Source organism: Vicia villosa, linkage group LG6 (assembly GCF_029867415.1).
Source record: "Vicia villosa cultivar HV-30 ecotype Madison, WI linkage group LG6, Vvil1.0, whole genome shotgun sequence".
Lineage (NCBI taxonomy): Eukaryota > Viridiplantae > Streptophyta > Magnoliopsida > Fabales > Fabaceae > Vicia > Vicia villosa.
In genome coordinates, this window is record NC_081185.1 from 15,161,596 (window position 1) to 15,178,048 (window position 16,453).

The 16,453-nt window shown below is 33.5% G+C and overlaps 2 protein-coding genes across 2 annotated transcripts; one reads left to right on the plus strand and one right to left on the minus strand.

Annotated features, from left to right (window-relative positions):
* The first annotated feature begins 8,766 nt into the window (after positions 1-8,766).
* LOC131613252 (putative UPF0481 protein At3g02645) lies at positions 8,767-10,449 on the plus strand. The gene has a single exon (XM_058884939.1). It carries the CDS (start codon positions 8,767-8,769, stop codon positions 10,447-10,449), a length of 1,683 nt encoding a protein of 560 aa, XP_058740922.1.
* A 1,732-nt stretch (positions 10,450-12,181) lies between these two features.
* On the minus strand, positions 12,182-15,747 carry LOC131608925 (amino acid transporter AVT6A-like). The gene is made up of 6 exons (XM_058880517.1): positions 15,398-15,747; positions 14,277-14,770; positions 13,796-13,951; positions 13,409-13,612; positions 12,823-13,288; positions 12,182-12,695 (listed from the first exon to the last, which is right to left on the minus strand). The coding sequence occupies exons 2-6, from the start codon at positions 14,710-14,712 to the stop codon at positions 12,557-12,559; spliced, it is 1,401 nt and encodes a 466-aa protein (XP_058736500.1). The 5' UTR covers positions 14,713-14,770; positions 15,398-15,747; the 3' UTR covers positions 12,182-12,556.
* Between the last annotated feature and the right edge of the window lie 706 nt (positions 15,748-16,453).

The window sequence follows — 16,453 nt, forward strand, 5'->3', positions numbered from 1 at the left end:
TACCAGAATTATGTTGTCCCTAGATCTCACCCAGATGTAAACAGGCAGGGTCCCTGCTCTGATGCCAATTGAAAATTCTAGTAACCTCACACACGATGTCGTACTAGATAATATGACATCCACCATTACACAGCACAAAATGTTAGAACATAAACACATAAAAATAATAAAGAAAACACATAATTGTTTACCTAGTTCGGTTCAAACAACCTACTCTGGGAGCTACCAAGCCAAGGAGGGAATCCAATATAAGCAGAATTAATTCGGATTTAAACTCCCCCGTTTACAACTCCTCACTTAAGACCTACCCAATGTATTCCAATCTATTCCTAGACCTGAGTATCTCCACTCACTCCCCCTCAATTACAGCAGTGATTACAAATAAACATAAAACAAATGAGAGAGAAGACACACTTCAAAAACACACCTTGATCTGCTTAAAAACTTCAATCAATAGACACACACTCGTGCTTAAAAGCTTGGAGTGACAAAATACATAAACAACCTATTCCAATACAATCATCACAAGACAATTGCTTGGAGTACAAGAGACTAAAACACACAGCTACAAAACTACGGTTCTTCACAATTAACAGTCTTTCTCTCTGCGTTCCAAATTAGGATTGCAGACTTTTTATATGCAGCTCTTGGTCCTTGGGCTTTTTTGGAATCAAATTAGGGTTAACCAAGTTAACCTAATTTACACGTCATCTGGTTGTTACAGAATGTGCTGTCAACAAAATCTTCTAGACGAAATATTCAGCACAAAATAAAAGGTTTCCTAAATTGTAGATTGAGATAAATCAAGAAACACAATTAGTAAAACATAACAACTCCTGCTGTCAGACAAGGATGTCATGACATCGGTCATGACATTCACTAACAGAACCTGTATTAGCTTAACACATATGCAGTCTGCATAACACAATACAAAACATGTCATGACATCAGTCAAGACATTAAAACACCCAGGTATGTTTTACCACAAATGCAGCCAACAAGAAAACATCTACAATATATATGAATAAGGATGAACCTTAAATGTTGAGGAAAACTTAGATTGGATGAAATAGCGAACGTCATGACATTTATACATATAGGACATTAGTTGGTGCATGGTGTGAATGGTTGGTAATTGATGCACCATTCAATAAGAAGCATTATATTGGTCGGTATGCTTGATTAACTTTGGTTTAAATGTGTCGAGTAGGCTAGTGTGGAAAAATTCAACTAATGCCTATGATTGGTTACCTTAAACGAGATGGTTAGAGATTAATGGGATTCCATTACCTGAATCCCAACTCAATAGATGAGTTATTGGCCATGGAAAGAAGTTCCATATAACCTATGTGAATATATATATGACTCGAATTCCAATTTGAGTGATGCATTATTGGTCAGGGAAAGACCTTCCACTTTGATAAGTGATTTGGTGACCCAAATTCAAACTTGAGTGATGAGTTATTGGTTGGGGAAAACTTTTCCCTTCGTGAGGGAATTGGTGACCCGAATGCCAACTTGTTTGATGAGTTATTGGGTGGGGGAAAGAAGCCCTTGATTCGTGTATGATTTGTGAGCATAATCCTAACTCATATGGTGATTTATTGGCTAGTGAAACCATTCACTTATGTTGAAAGGCTTCAGAGGTAACTGATGGGTTAGCTTGAAGCTGGCATGCTATGTTTATGGATGAGTTGAAATCGTAATGATCTTAAGACTGTGCATCGTAATGATTCGATAAATAATTCGTCAGCTTTCGCTTATTCGAAGTCGTTTATCGAAACACTGTAATACGGCGGGAGAACTGACTTTTAGAAATGTTTCGCAAACAATGTTGCAGTGAGCAAGAGTCGCCACCGACTTTTATTTTATCCAATTGGAAAGGAAAAAAGAACAGGAAAGACCTTTGAAAGATTTTGAGTTCGGGGGGTAGGTTATACAAAGGGAAGGTGTATGCACCCTTTGTATCCATGGTTATCCATGGGCTCTTAATTGCTTAGCTCACTTTTTGTTTTCAAAATGTTTGAAGTGTAGTGTGTGAATAGAAAAGGATTTGAATAAGGACTTTAGCTTGTAAAATAAGCGTAGCCTTTTTGAATTGATTTGAAAAAGAGTGGGAAAAGTATTTTTGATTTGAATTTGAATAGAGCAAGTATTTAAGAACTGCCTACCCTAAGTTCGTCTTTCTTGTTCTTTAAGTCTTTCGTTTGAAAGGGCTATTCATACCATAAAGAGGGTAGGTAGTCCTTTCATTGGATGTGCGGGTCATCGAGGGTCATCGTTTTCCATAAGGCTATCCATACCACAAGAAGGGTAGGAAGTCGTATGCGTTGATGAGAATAGTCATAAAAGGCAACATGTAAGGATACCTTAGCATTCGAAGGGACTATCATCATTTAATCGAAGCAACATCGAGGGACGAGATCATTTTTCGTAGGCAACTCGAAGGGAATATGATCTTTTATTCTGAGGGACTATGATTATTTGAATTCGTAGGCATCAAGCTAAGGTATCCCTACGCTCGAAGGGACTTGACTATTTTATCGAAAGGCAGCATAAGAGGAGTTACCCTAAAGGAGTTACCCGAGGGACTATGATTATGTTCAGATATTTATCTTTGAGTTAAGATTAGCTAGTGATTGATTGATTGTCTTGTCACTCCCTATTTTACTAACCACGCAGTTAAAATATTTACATGAAAATAAAGTGTAGAAAGTAAAGGTCTTACGCTATTACATGGCTTCGGGATTGAGGGATTACAATAAAAACATGTCGGGGGATGCGGAAAGTAAAGTGCGGAAAATAAAAGGTCATAATTACTATTATATCAAAAGAATGAATAATTGCGACCAATACACCTTCTAAAATTTAAAGGTAAACGAATAATTAAATAAAATACGGAAATTAAACAACCATGCGTCAATCACTGGAGTTTGAGATGAGAAGAGAATTGCGGAAAAATTAGAATTTGGAAATAGGTGAAAATAAACTTAAGTTTACTAAATTAATTAATTAATTCTAGTCCTAAATTAGTTACGAAATGGAAATTAAATTAATTGAAACCTAATTACTAAATTAAGGTTAACTAATTAAGGAAAAATAAAAATGTTAATCCTAATTCTAACTATTAAAATTCAACCTAAATTAATTTAATCGTAAACTAATCCTATTTTATTTAACTAATGGTTAAACCCTAATTAATTTATTATTAGCCTAAAAATACTAATTAAATTAAACCCTAAATTAACTTATTCTAAATTAACTAATTGAATTAATCAATCCTAAATTTATTAAATTATTTAACCTAAATAACTAAATTTATTAAACTATTTAAAAAAACATCACCCTAAGTTAATTTGGTGTTTGAAAAAAAGGCGAAAAGAAATAATAAACCCAAAAGAAAAAGAAGAGAAGAAAAACACACAAAATAGAATTAAATAAAGAGAAAGAGGAAACATGGCTGCTAGAAGCGCTGGATCTGGTGTGGAGCCCTCCTGATGGTCTACCATGGACATGCGCTTTTGGAGCGTCAGGTCTACTCTAAGCAGTAATCAAATGGCTGGAGCGAAGGGGTACACCGTAAGCCAGGCAGGGGCGGAGCGCTGGATCTATCAATCTGTACAAACAAACAAAAAGAAAAATGCAAACTGAAAGACCTTGGGATCGAACCCATGTCCTCTAAGCCAATCACATGTACCACCTGCCTATTGTGCTATTTGTTTCATTTGTTAATAATTTTGTTCATTAATAATAAATAAAGAAACGAAAACTAAATGGGCTAGTCAACGTGGGGGGCCCCCTCGTGCAAGCGCTGGCCAATGGAAGAGGGAGAGAGGCTGTAGATTCTTTGACTGACCAACAAACAATTGCCACACATGGTCATGAATTCGCAGGTCTTGTTCATCATCTTCAACATGGATACCTGCGGATTTACCCTTGGAGTCTGCTGCGAATTTTGTTGCGGATTTCCCTAGCAATGGACCTGCAAATATGAAACCTGCAAAACCATGAGATTTAAAACGCCACAAGCACCTCACTCCCTTAATTCGCCCCTTACGAGTTCAATGGTGCACTCCGTTTGCCCTGAAAATACCTACAAAGTGTTATACGAACAAATCAAAGCTTGAAGCTCCATTAATGGCAATTGCATATTTCTACTATAAAGCTCATGATTTAGATACCAATCATGTTCTAATGATCATTACTAAGAGATATAAATCAACAAAATTTATCCATGATGCATGCATTTCAAAAAGACAAAGATCACAAGTGATGAGTAAAAAAGAAATATTGTTGGTGATGGTTTTGTGATGCTTGGGCTTCGTAGGATGGTGTGGCTGCGATCCTGGGGTCTCCAGGAGTATGATTCAATGTTTAAACTCAAGTGAAAGAGACTGCAATGGAAGATGAAGCTTGCCCTAGATTTCTTGAAATTTTGGAACTTGGAAACCCTAGTCCTTGCTCTCTCTTTTTCGTCCTCCTTGCTTGTAGTAATGTTGTTAATATATAAGGGATCAAATTAGGTCAAATAACATGGAATAAATATCTTGCTTTCATGGAGAAATTGCAATTTGCATAAAATCTTTCCAATCTTGGCCAATTCTATTTTCATGACCTCTCTTTCACGTGTGGTTTGGCTTGGTGAATCAATTAGAATATCCAAAATTAATCTCACTATTTTTTAGGATTAAATCATAATTTTATTTGATTTAATTTTGAACTTAAATGGATAAATTCAAAAAAAAAGTAATAAAGTCACAAAATATTATATGAGATTAATTTATGGGCCCCCAAGATGATTTTAGAATTGATTTAAAAAATGGAAAACTAATCTTAACCTTTTATCATTAAGATGTGATTTTATTTGATTTCATTTGAATTTAAGTGATTTAATTCAAATAAAAATGAAATAAAATCAAGAAATAAAGGATAATTGGTTAATGGGCCTCTTGTAAGCCTAATGTCACGTGGAGAGTCCAAAATTATAGGCCCAATACTCAAGAGTTTAAAATTTGTCATTTAGAGTTTCATGCAATTTCACAAATTTTCCCAACTTCTGTCGATCATAACTCATTCAATATTTGTCCTATGAAGGTATTCTAGGTCTTTTTGGAAAGCTAAAGATGTTCTCTTCAAGCCACTTTGGAAGCTTTTTTGCATTTGGAGATTTTATCTTGATGACATGGCCCTTGACAAAAAACAACTTTTTGCGAGCTTCTAGAAGGACCTGTAATGTTTTGACTTATATCTCTTAGGAGGAAGCATTTCTTGACCTCGGACCCAACATCAAAGTTGTAGAAAATTGAATTTCCTTGAGGATGAGTTTTGGTTGGGGAATATATGATAAAGTATGAGGGAGATATGATCAGTCAAAGTTGGGTTGACTTTCTCCTAGAAACCCTAATTTAGTAACTTCAAGTTTTGATGATTTATGAGCTTTCCTTGATGAATCATGATCAAACCTTGATCAAATGATGAATGTAACTTCAAAATATTGATATTGACCAAAAATCAGGAGTTTTGACTGATTTGCCCATAGTTGACTTTTAGGTCGAACTGATCGACTGTTGATCATTTGAGCAGTTGACTGAGAAATATTGGGAATCAGAGCTTGGAAATTGATGTGAGGATCCTTTGAAGCATAGGAGAGGCCATGGAGTTCACTTGAGGTGTCAGAAGTTGATTTTACTTGGAGAGAAGTAAAACCCTAGTTGTGGCTTGTTGCTTAGGTGACAGGTAAGTGTGTCCAAATCTTGTATAGTCTTGAGCAGTTGAAAGTCATGTGAGCCAAAATATGATGGGAAAATTTTGGGGTATGACAAACTCCATTTTTGTTGAGCGGTCTATCACAACAAAAAATTTCTCAATCTCCTCCGAATGCTTTCGTATCATCGGACTCAATCGTCAAAAATCCGTTTTTCTGGTATTGATAAATCCTTTCGGAATATTATCAATACCTAAGAACTTTTTACTTTCATAAATAAGGTTTGATTAGAATTTGTAATTTCAGAAATAAAATACGTTTAGATCCTTATATCACGTTAGAGAAATCATACAGATGATTTGAGTAGGTCTTATGATCCTTAATCCCTAAAAGACTACTCTTTCATAGTGAGAAATAACATCAACAGTGCAATATGCATAAACATGATAGTAACAAAAATAATAGTTGTAAAAAAAAGAGAATAACAATAGTAATAACCTGAATAAAATTGCGATAGATGGCAAAGAGGATCACTTTGAAGGTGAAGAGAAAACACGAGAAAGGGGGATTTGAATTGGGTTTTCCACTCACGACAGATTTTTTGTCTCTTAAGTGAAGTGGTGTAAGCTATACTTTTGATTGCTTTGCAGGAACATAAATTTAAAATAAAGCATAAACAAAAGTAAAGAACACACGATATATCCTGATTCACTTGAGAAAACCTCAAGCTAATCCAGACCACCCTACCAAGGTGATTTCGCCTTGAACTCAAGGACTTAATCTACTATAATCAAATTGATTACAACTGCATGAGTAACTTCCGATGACTAACTTTGCATAAGAAACCGCAAGTGACTAACCTTGCACAAGCTACTCGCGAGTGACTCACAACCACTAAGACTACCATCTTATTCTTCCCAAAGCTTCTGACCTAACCGGTCCTTTAGAAGGAACAAACATCTGTTTGTTTTTACAAGGTTTGTTTCCAATTGAAAGCTTCTACACAAGCATTATGTAAACTCAATTAAGCACATCAGAAGATCCTAATACACATTAAGAATATTACATTGTATTGTAGTTTTTTATGTATGGTCTTCTTTTCTTCAAGTAACTTCTTCACGGACAACAGCCCAAAGTCTTGAATTTCTCACTTCTTCTTCATAAGCTTCTGAAAGCTTTTTGATTTTGATATAGCATAGAGAAGAACTTTCTCATCTTGATTCATCTTAGAGTATTTTTGGACAGCAGCCCATACTCTATTTGATTTGATAATCACTTCATAGCACAACATTTATGTTGTGAATTTGTAGTTGAAGCTTCCATGATCATCTTTCTTAACAACATAACAATAGAATCATTTAATCAAGAGTTGTTCTAGTTATTGTTATTTTTTGGTTGATGGTTGTGTTATTTTTCACAGTGATTTTTCAACACCAACAACAATTTTAATCTTATGATTTTTTCCTCATATATCCAAAAAAATAGAGTCGTTGAACAACAGTTGGCTATTGAAAGAGTCGTTACACAATGATTTGGAATAGTACTGCAACGTCTTCGTACTATGTACTTATTAATGCTAACTGTAACATTTGGCTTCTAAACTTCAGAGGCTTTTGATGATACATGTTTGAAGCATAAGTATAGATGTGATACGTTAATCTCCAGATGGTTAAGTCTTCAGTTTTTCAGAACTTGCTCGCTCAGAATCTTGTTTTTGAAACTTCAACACTTATCTTTGAAACCTTATTCTTCAGAACTTCAGGTCTTCAGAGTCTTTAGAACTACGTCTTCAGAGTCTTCAACACTTGGTCGTCAGAATCCTTTGTCTTCAGAACCATAAATCTTCATAACTTCAAATTTCAAAGTCTTCAGAACTGCGTCTTCAGAATCTTTAAGCACTTGGTCTTTAGAACAGGTTTCTTCAGACTTTAGAAACATGAATCTCTAGAATCCTTACATATTCAGAATCTTCACTTTCTTCAAAATCAGAACCACTCTTAGACCATAATCCATAAGAACATTGCAACAACAATATCAGGCATCCTTGGATCTTTCCAATTATGTTCAGATACAGAAGTATACTCGCTTCTTCAATATTCTTGTGACTTGTGTTACACATAGTAACTCGCGTACGATCTTCATTGCACATCTTGATAATGTTTGTTTATATTAATTTAGAATATTATAAATATATCTTATAATATCTTTTAGAATATTATGAATATCTTATAATATTTTATATATTTATTTATATGATCTTCAAATTGATATAAAATATTCTAATATTAATGAATGGATCAATGAACCGAACCGAACCGATTGAACCCGATACCCGTAAACTGCTCGAACAGATTACTTTTTGGCTTTTTAATTTTTGACAATCTCGAAACATATTTTTTCTCTTTATCAACAAAGATTTTAAGACATACTTCAACATGATGAAATATATACTTAGTTTGAGGTGGAGTTTTGATTACATATGTTGAGTAGGGTTAGTCTTCAACTTGTAGTTCTAGAGAAAGATATATTGCTTCTAACTATCTGCTTACTAGAGATAGGGTGAAAAGTGTTATTCATCCATTACTAAGTTACAATTATGTTCACCTTATTTTTTATGATATAGTTTATTAATTGCAACGCTGCTATTCAACAAGGTTAACTTGGCAAATGAGGTTTACACAAAAATGCTAGAACACGGTCTTGAACCCGATGTTACAATTATGTTCACCTTATTTTTTATGATATAGTTTAATTTAGATGAGTTTTTTTAATCAAGATATGAGTTTTTTTCCTCCTAAAATTATGTTATAACCTAGGCATTTTACCTTCATTCCTATATGGCCTTAAAGAAGTTAGAAACTTACAAATAAACTTTACTTGTGATCAATAACTTACTAAATTCATTGTCATTTAACTTAGCTAAACACGTTTTACAATAAAACACAATAAGTTTTAAAATAGTAACTATTAAAATAAAAGCATAATAATCCCTTGTAGTTTAAACTTCTTTCACTTTCATTACATGAAAAATAAAAATAAAAATAACTCATTTCTACAAAAACATGTCTAGTTTTAAACCAATAATGCAAAATGATTCCAAAACCAATTTTCATGAGCTTGAATGGGTGATTAAAATTCGTGCATCCTTAGATAAAGAACTTGATGAAGAAGATGATGATGAATTTCTTGTCTCTATCTTCAATGTACCTAAACCACTTATGGCTAGTGATCCATATTCTTATATTCCTCAACAAGTTGCAATTGGACCTTACCATTTTTGGAGTGAAGAGCTTTATGAAATGGAGAGATATAAGATTGCTTCAACAAAAAGATTCCAAAACCAATTGCAAAGCCTCAAGTTAGAACATATTGTGGACCAATTGATGAGGTTAGAACACAAAATTAGAGCATGTTACCATAAGTATTTGAATTTTAATGTTGAAACTTTGGTGTGGATGATGGTTGTTGATGCATCATTTTTGTTAGAATTTCTTCAAGTTTATACCATTGAAGATGAATCAATGATACTAAGTGTTTCCTCAAGGATGTCTCACTTGATTGATTATGGAAGGAGGAAATTAGGTCATAATGTGATTTTGAAGGACATAGTAATGCTTGAAAATCAAATACCTTTATTTATTTTGAGAAAGATGTTGGAGTTTAAATTTGCATCACTTGAATTAGAAGACGACATGTTGTTTTCGATGTTTATAGGATTATATAAAGAGATTTCTCCATTCAAATGGGTGGAACGAGATTATTCAGATATTATCATCTCTGAACATGCACATTTGTTAGATTTTTTGTATAACATGATTGTGCCTAAATCGGACAAAGAATCAGAAATAGTAGTAGAATTAGAGAACCGACACAATGATAATGAACAAAATGAAAAATTGTACGACTATGTTAAGAAATTCATTTGTGAAGTTTGGACATTGCTTTTTAAATTGACAACAACATTAATAACCTTATTTAAGAAACTCAAGCAATGTAGAGCCATGAAAGTTATCACTTGGTTGCCTTGGACAATCATCTCTAATCTTCCCGTAGTGGGAATTATAAAGCAACCGGTCGAATATTTTTTTTTCTCAAAGGAAAAGGAAGCTACCAAAGAAGAAAACGAGAATTTAAGCTTGAAAGATATCACTAACAAATCACTTTTAATCGAAGAAATCACCATTCCTTCTGTTTTAGAACTTTCAAAATCCGGAGTTAGTTTCATAGCAACGAAAGGAGACATATCAACTATTTTGTTTGATGTAAAAACAACTACATTTTACCTTCCAACTATTAGCTTAGACATAAACACTAAAGTCTTCATGAGAAATTTAGTTGCTTACGAAACATCAACTGCATCAAAACCATTGGTTTTCACCCGTTACACTGAATTGATGAACGGAATCATAGACACCGAAGAAGATGCAAGGATTCTTAGAGAAAAAGGGATTATTTTGAACCACTTAAAAAGTGATCAAGAAGTTGCTAACTTGTGGAATGGAATGAGCAAATCCATTAAGTTGACAAGGGTGCCATTCTTGGATAAGGTAATTGAGGATGTTAACCAACATTATAATAGTAATGTGAGTATCAAAATTTGGAAATTCATGAAGGTTTATGTGTTTGCTTCATGGCAATTTCTAACTTTTCTTGCTGTCATCTTTTTCTTGTGTTTGATGTCATTGCAAGTCTTTTGTTCTTTCTATAGATGCAATGCTAGAAACCGTGCCAATGTGATTACATGAATCACTTTAGGAATTATATTTTTATTATGCTCAATGATTTAGTATATCTTCCTTTTTTTTTTTTTTTAATAGACAAAAAGCTTCAAACTTTGATCATTGATAATTTTAGTCTTTGAATAGATAAACAATAGGTTATGAGTTTATTTTAATTCATGAAATGCATTAGAAGAAAAGTTGGTAGGTTATATAATGTCAAATTACCAATAGTTGATAGTTGTGCAAATATATTAAAAGCAAAATAAGTTAAAAGACTAGGGTTTGATCCCTAACAAAAAAAACTACTTGTTAACAACTAATATGTTGACAACTAACATACTAACCACTTATAAAAAATACAAAAGAGATTTTGGTTAGAATTGTCACAAGGTCCTACAATGGACAAGATATAAAAAAATACAAAAGAAATTTTTGTTAGAATTGTTTCAAGGTCCTACAATGGACAAGATGACATTAGTGTTACTATAAAGTTGCAATAAAGCAATTACTAGGTTCACACATGGATATTGAACACGACAATAACAACTTAAAAAATGAAATTGAGCAATCATAACCATGCGCCATTTTGGATATTGACGTATGAACTATCAAAGACGTCTTCAATTTAAAGTGTTATTATATGAATTTTGAATATCAACTATCAAAGACATTTTCAATTGCGTCAATTATCAAAGACATCTTATTTTCAATTGCGTCAATTATCAAAGACATCTTCTATTTAAAGTGTCACTATCCTAATTACGCCACAATATGTAGACGCTAATAAAAACTTAAGAAAATGAAAGTGATTGAATATATCCACATACACTGACACATGTCACACACTAGACATATAGACATCTTCAATTGCGTCTACTATCAAAGACATCTTCAATTTAAAGTGTCATTATCCCAATTTTGGATATTGATGCATCAATTATCAAAGACATCTTCAATTGGGTCACTATCCAAATTACGCCACAATATGTAAACGCTAATAAAAACTTAAGAAAATAAAAGTGATCGAATATAACCACATACACTGACACATGTCACACAATAGACAGATAGACATCTTCAATTACATCAACTATCAAAAACATCTTCAATTTAAAGTCTCACAATCCGAATTTTGAGTATCGATGCATCAACTATCAAAGACATGTTCAATTACGTCAATTATCAAAAACATCTTCAATTTAAGGTGTCACTATCCAAATTACGCCACAATAGGTAAACGCTAATAAAAACTTTAAAAAATGAAAGCGATTGAATATAACCACATACGCTAACCTATGTCACACACTAGACAAATAGACGTCTTTAATTACATATACTATCAAAGACATCTTCAATTTAAAACCTCACAATCCGAATTTTAGATATCAACGCATCAACTATCAAAGACATCTTCAATTGCGTCAACTATCACAAACATCTTCAATTTAAAGTTTCACTATCCGAATTACGCCACAATATATAGACGCTAATAAAAACATAAGTAAAAGTTATTGAATATAACCACAAACACCGACACATGTCACACACTAGCCAGATAATCATACACTTAACATGTCACACACCAGAGAAGCAATATACATTTAACATGTCACACATTAGACACATGGATACAACATACATTTAACATGTCACACATTAGACACATGGATACGCCTCTATGTGAGTTGCATCACACTTACTTTTGGGGAAATTTTGAATACCAACTATAAACACATTTACTTTAACACAAAGGAGAGAGGAGCAATAGAAATTTTCTCTTGTCCAATTCAAGAACTACTATACCTTTCTTACATAGTCCACTCCTTCACTCAATACAATACAATACATACAGATGCCAGGAAAAAAGTTCTATTACATTTTTAAAACAAATCAGGGTAAGAGAGTATTTATTACTCAAAAATTCATAACAACTATAACCGAATTCGCAAATTACAAACTAGGCCGAATACTTGTTGCGGGCCTCGACACTTTTCGAAGCAAATTTGTACACAGGGAAGTAGCTTCTAATGTTTATTCAAAATCGACGACGACTCATGAGACTCTCAGAAAACCCTGATTTTCTGACTGACACCCGGCCAATTCAGTTCCTTTTATCAAGAACCGTGACCCATCATTCGCGCGAAGTCTTGCTCTTCGTGATCAATCCAAATGCGTTGCTGTATATAGCCACAACATTTGAGGCCACAGCGAGGACTATCATAACGACGCATAGAATCTTGTCTGATCTTGTCGCTATGTTGTAGCGGTCCCTGCATCGTTTAAAAGATGGTTGAAGAAAACTCAAATTAGATATATAGTAGCAAAAGCATAAACTCGGACGAAGTAAGATATTATCGAGCGACAGTTACAGAATCGAAATTCATTGAGAAAACTTACTTGAGAGTAATCGCAGCTGGAAAGATGAATCCTATACAGACTGCGGCGGTTGCTCCGGTGAACTGGAAAGCATCCCAAATGCTAGGTATGAAGTTTGCTCCAAGGAAGATTACACCGATAAGGGAAGCAGTGATTGAGGCGAATCTGAAGTTATCGAGAACCAAAGGTCTTGACGAAGGGAAGAGAAGACCGTCTATATTGAGTCGCAACGGAAAAAACACAACTGGAAATACAAACATGAGGTGTGCGGCGTAGCTAATACGAACAGCGTCGTTGAGCAGAGAACCGAAAGGAATTCCGAGATCGGTATCGAAGTTGGCAAGCACGTCATCAAGGGTTCCTTCACCGAATAGAAGGAAACCGAAGAAACTTATCATCATGTACACGGATGAGCATAGACCAAGGGCCGTACGTACAACGCTTTGCATCTGTGAGTTGTCCTCGAGTTCATTATCTATGCTGTGAACTGCAAGAAAAAAAAGACTGAACACATAAGATTCTTGCAAAGAGAATGCAGACAGCTAACTGTAATAACTAATAAGCACTTATGCAATAAGCACTTAATTGAATTGAATAAAATGCATACCATTGTAGTGACAGATATAGGCAGTTACAAACACGGGAACCACGGTGAATAGGTCAACGATAGATGTTGCGTCGGTAACAATAGGGAAGAGTCTCGGCATGCTAATGCCTCCACTTATTATCTTGACAACAGAAATTCCCACGGCAATGACAAGAAAAACAGCCGCAAGTGCAACGGAAAGCGCTGATGTAAATCTCAACGAATCTGCAACCAAGAGAGCATACAAATGTTTGTTATTAGGATTAGAATTAGCAAGTAATATCGTGTTTTTTGTGGATACTAAAACGTGTCGGACCCTAATCGTGTTTTCAATCTGAAGTGTCGATGCTTCATTGATAACAAACATCACCACTTTTCCAAAATTTAAAATGAAGAAATGACACTTACCAATTCGCTTAAAGCATGCGAGGGGAGCAAATATAGTAACCGTCGTAAGAAGGACAATAAACGTACGTCCAGTCCACCAATGCACACCAAACCATCCTTCAAGGATACCGTAGTGATGTTCTGCACTTGAAGATGATGTTCCAGATAGCACATCACCTGCAAAGTAATAAGCAATAAAAATCTGAATCAGACAACCTTAAAAAGCCTTGCTTATAGAGATCCAAGAGTAACAAAGTTAAGGGTCTGTTTGGATAGACTTATTTGAGATTATCTACTTGCATAAGCATGTGTAAGACTCTTTGAGAGAGGTAACGTAAACAGCATAAGCTGTGTTTTCGGCTTATTTCCACAAGATTTATAGAATAACTTATGAAAACAGCTCATAGCTTATATAAGAACTCATACAAAAGCACTTATATAAAACATATACTAACAATGAACTTTGAAGTACTAAAATCAAAGAATAGTGATAGCATCATACCAATTATAATCATGTAAACAATAAGCGTGCCAACGTTGTTGACGATAACAGAAATCTGCATCAAAGCTTTTCCATATTTCCCAAAAGAATCGCCCATCAAACCAGCATATGAAACAGACTTCCCTGCTCTTGTAAACCTAATCAAAAGCTCAATCGACTTCTCAGTCAAAAAAGCCATCATCAGTATACCAAGAAGACCCGGAATCATTCCTAACTGTTTCACAGTCGCGGGCAAAGCCATGATTCCGGCACCGATAATTGTTGTTGCCAAGTTGAAAACAGCGCCAGAATACGAAGCTCCATTAAAATCATCGAACCCGGAATCACTCTCATTGGCTTGACTTTTTGGCAACAAGGGTGCATTCTCATTCACAATTGCCTTGTTCTTTCTTGATTTCTTCCTCTCTGTCTTAGGTGCAAGATTCCCAATTGTCATTTTCAGTTTCTTTTTTCACTTTTCAACCCTTGAAGATTTCAGAGCAACCAAACAAACCCTGAAAAACAAATACAAAAACAAAAAATCAAAAAAATGAACTAACCCAGCTTACAAAATTAACCAAAGATACAAACTTTATGAAAAATAACTTCACTTAAGCTATGTTTGGTTGAACGGTGAAAATTTTTGATTTTGAGTGAATTGACTATGTTCGTGTTTGGTTCTACGGTGATGAGAATTAACTTTGAGTGAATTGATTTTGTAGAATTGATTCTAGTTAAAAGTGAGTTGGATGTAAATTGATTTACCTTTGGATAAATTTATGTAAAAGTGAATTGAACCACAAATTGCTATGTAAAAATCAAAAGCTACAAATTCTAGCTTAAGTAAAATCAATTTTAGAGACATAATCAATTTTACTTAACAAGAACCAAACACCAAAAAAGCATTCCAAAATCAACTCTACAACTCTAAAATTCTCTGAAATTGCTTTTGCCTAAGCTAAAACAAACACACACTATAAATACTACAAATTAAGAAGAATCAATTTTAAAGGCAAGATCAATTCTACTTTGAAAGAACCAGACACCTCAAAATCTTTCCAAAATCAATTTTACTTTAGAATCGCTTTTGGATTCCAAAAGCCAAAAATGAACAATAACTTCAACTTAGTTCAATTCATTACCTGCAAAAATCAAAATACTATTGCAGAGACCCAGAAGAGAGTTGAAACAAACCCAAATCCAAAAACCGAAAAGAAACCAACTTTACAACTCAGAAACCTAAAATTCACAACCCCAACAAAGATTCAAATTCAACAGAACCCTGTTGAGAAAAATCAAAAATTGGGGCCAAAACCAAACGTTCTTCTACAAAACAACTAAATTATCCAAAAATTCACGAGATTCTTTCTGGGTCTATGGATTCCAATTGAAGAAAGGAATCAAAGACAAACAAAGATTCTTGAAGAAGATTTTACAGAAAATTTGGAACCAAGAGAATCAAAAGCGAAAAAGATGAGTTTTTTTTTTCTTTTTTGAGGTTGGTGACCAATGAGCTTGTTTTATAGAAAAAAAATTAGAAGGTTGAATTTACACGTAAGAATATTTTATTTATTTATTTCTTGTCAAAATCAATTTATTTATTTATTTTTATGATTGAAAATTTGAAACATGATGTGTTATTATTGAGCTTTTTTTTGTTTGTTTGGTAGGAAAATGCTTATGTCATTCTTTGTATTAGGACATATATTAAATTATTTCATAAGAAAAAAAAGTACATAGGCTAAATTAATTAATACTTTGTCATCATGATAATTACATGTAAAATATACATGTCTTAAAAAAAATTGGTATTTTTGGTTGTCAATTTAAATTTTTTTCAATGTTATCAATTTATCATGTAATTAAGACAATTTAATGTTGTATATTTATTGTAACAAAAATATGGATTTAATGGATAAGTACTGACAGGTCAGTCTGCATGTCATTCAAAAGATTTTAAAATTAATAAGTGATGTAGTTGAATATCTAATTATGATTGGTGGATAGTACAAAATTATTTTACATCGTCAATGCATTATTTATTTTCTCTAAAAATATATAAGTAGATAATAAAAATAATAATAAATTAATAAAATTGTTTTTTATTTATATTTATTTAGTTTATATAAAATAATAAAATATGACTATTACTTACGTAACAAATAAAATGCATTATAATATAACAAAAATATGTTCCG

Coding starts and splice junctions, on each gene's coding strand:
- LOC131613252 (XM_058884939.1), top strand. CDS start 8,767: ATGTCTAGTTTTAAACCAATAATGCAAAATGATTCCAAAACCAATTTT.
- LOC131608925 (XM_058880517.1), bottom strand. CDS start 14,712: ATGACAATTGGGAATCTTGCACCTAAGACAGAGAGGAAGAAATCAAGA. Junction 13,952..14,276: donor TGTTTACATGATTATAATTG/GTATGATGCTAT, acceptor ATTACTTTGCAG/GTGATGTGCTATCTGGAACA. Junction 13,289..13,408: donor CTATATCTGTCACTACAATG/GTATGCATTTTA, acceptor TTTTTCTTGCAG/TTCACAGCATAGATAATGAA.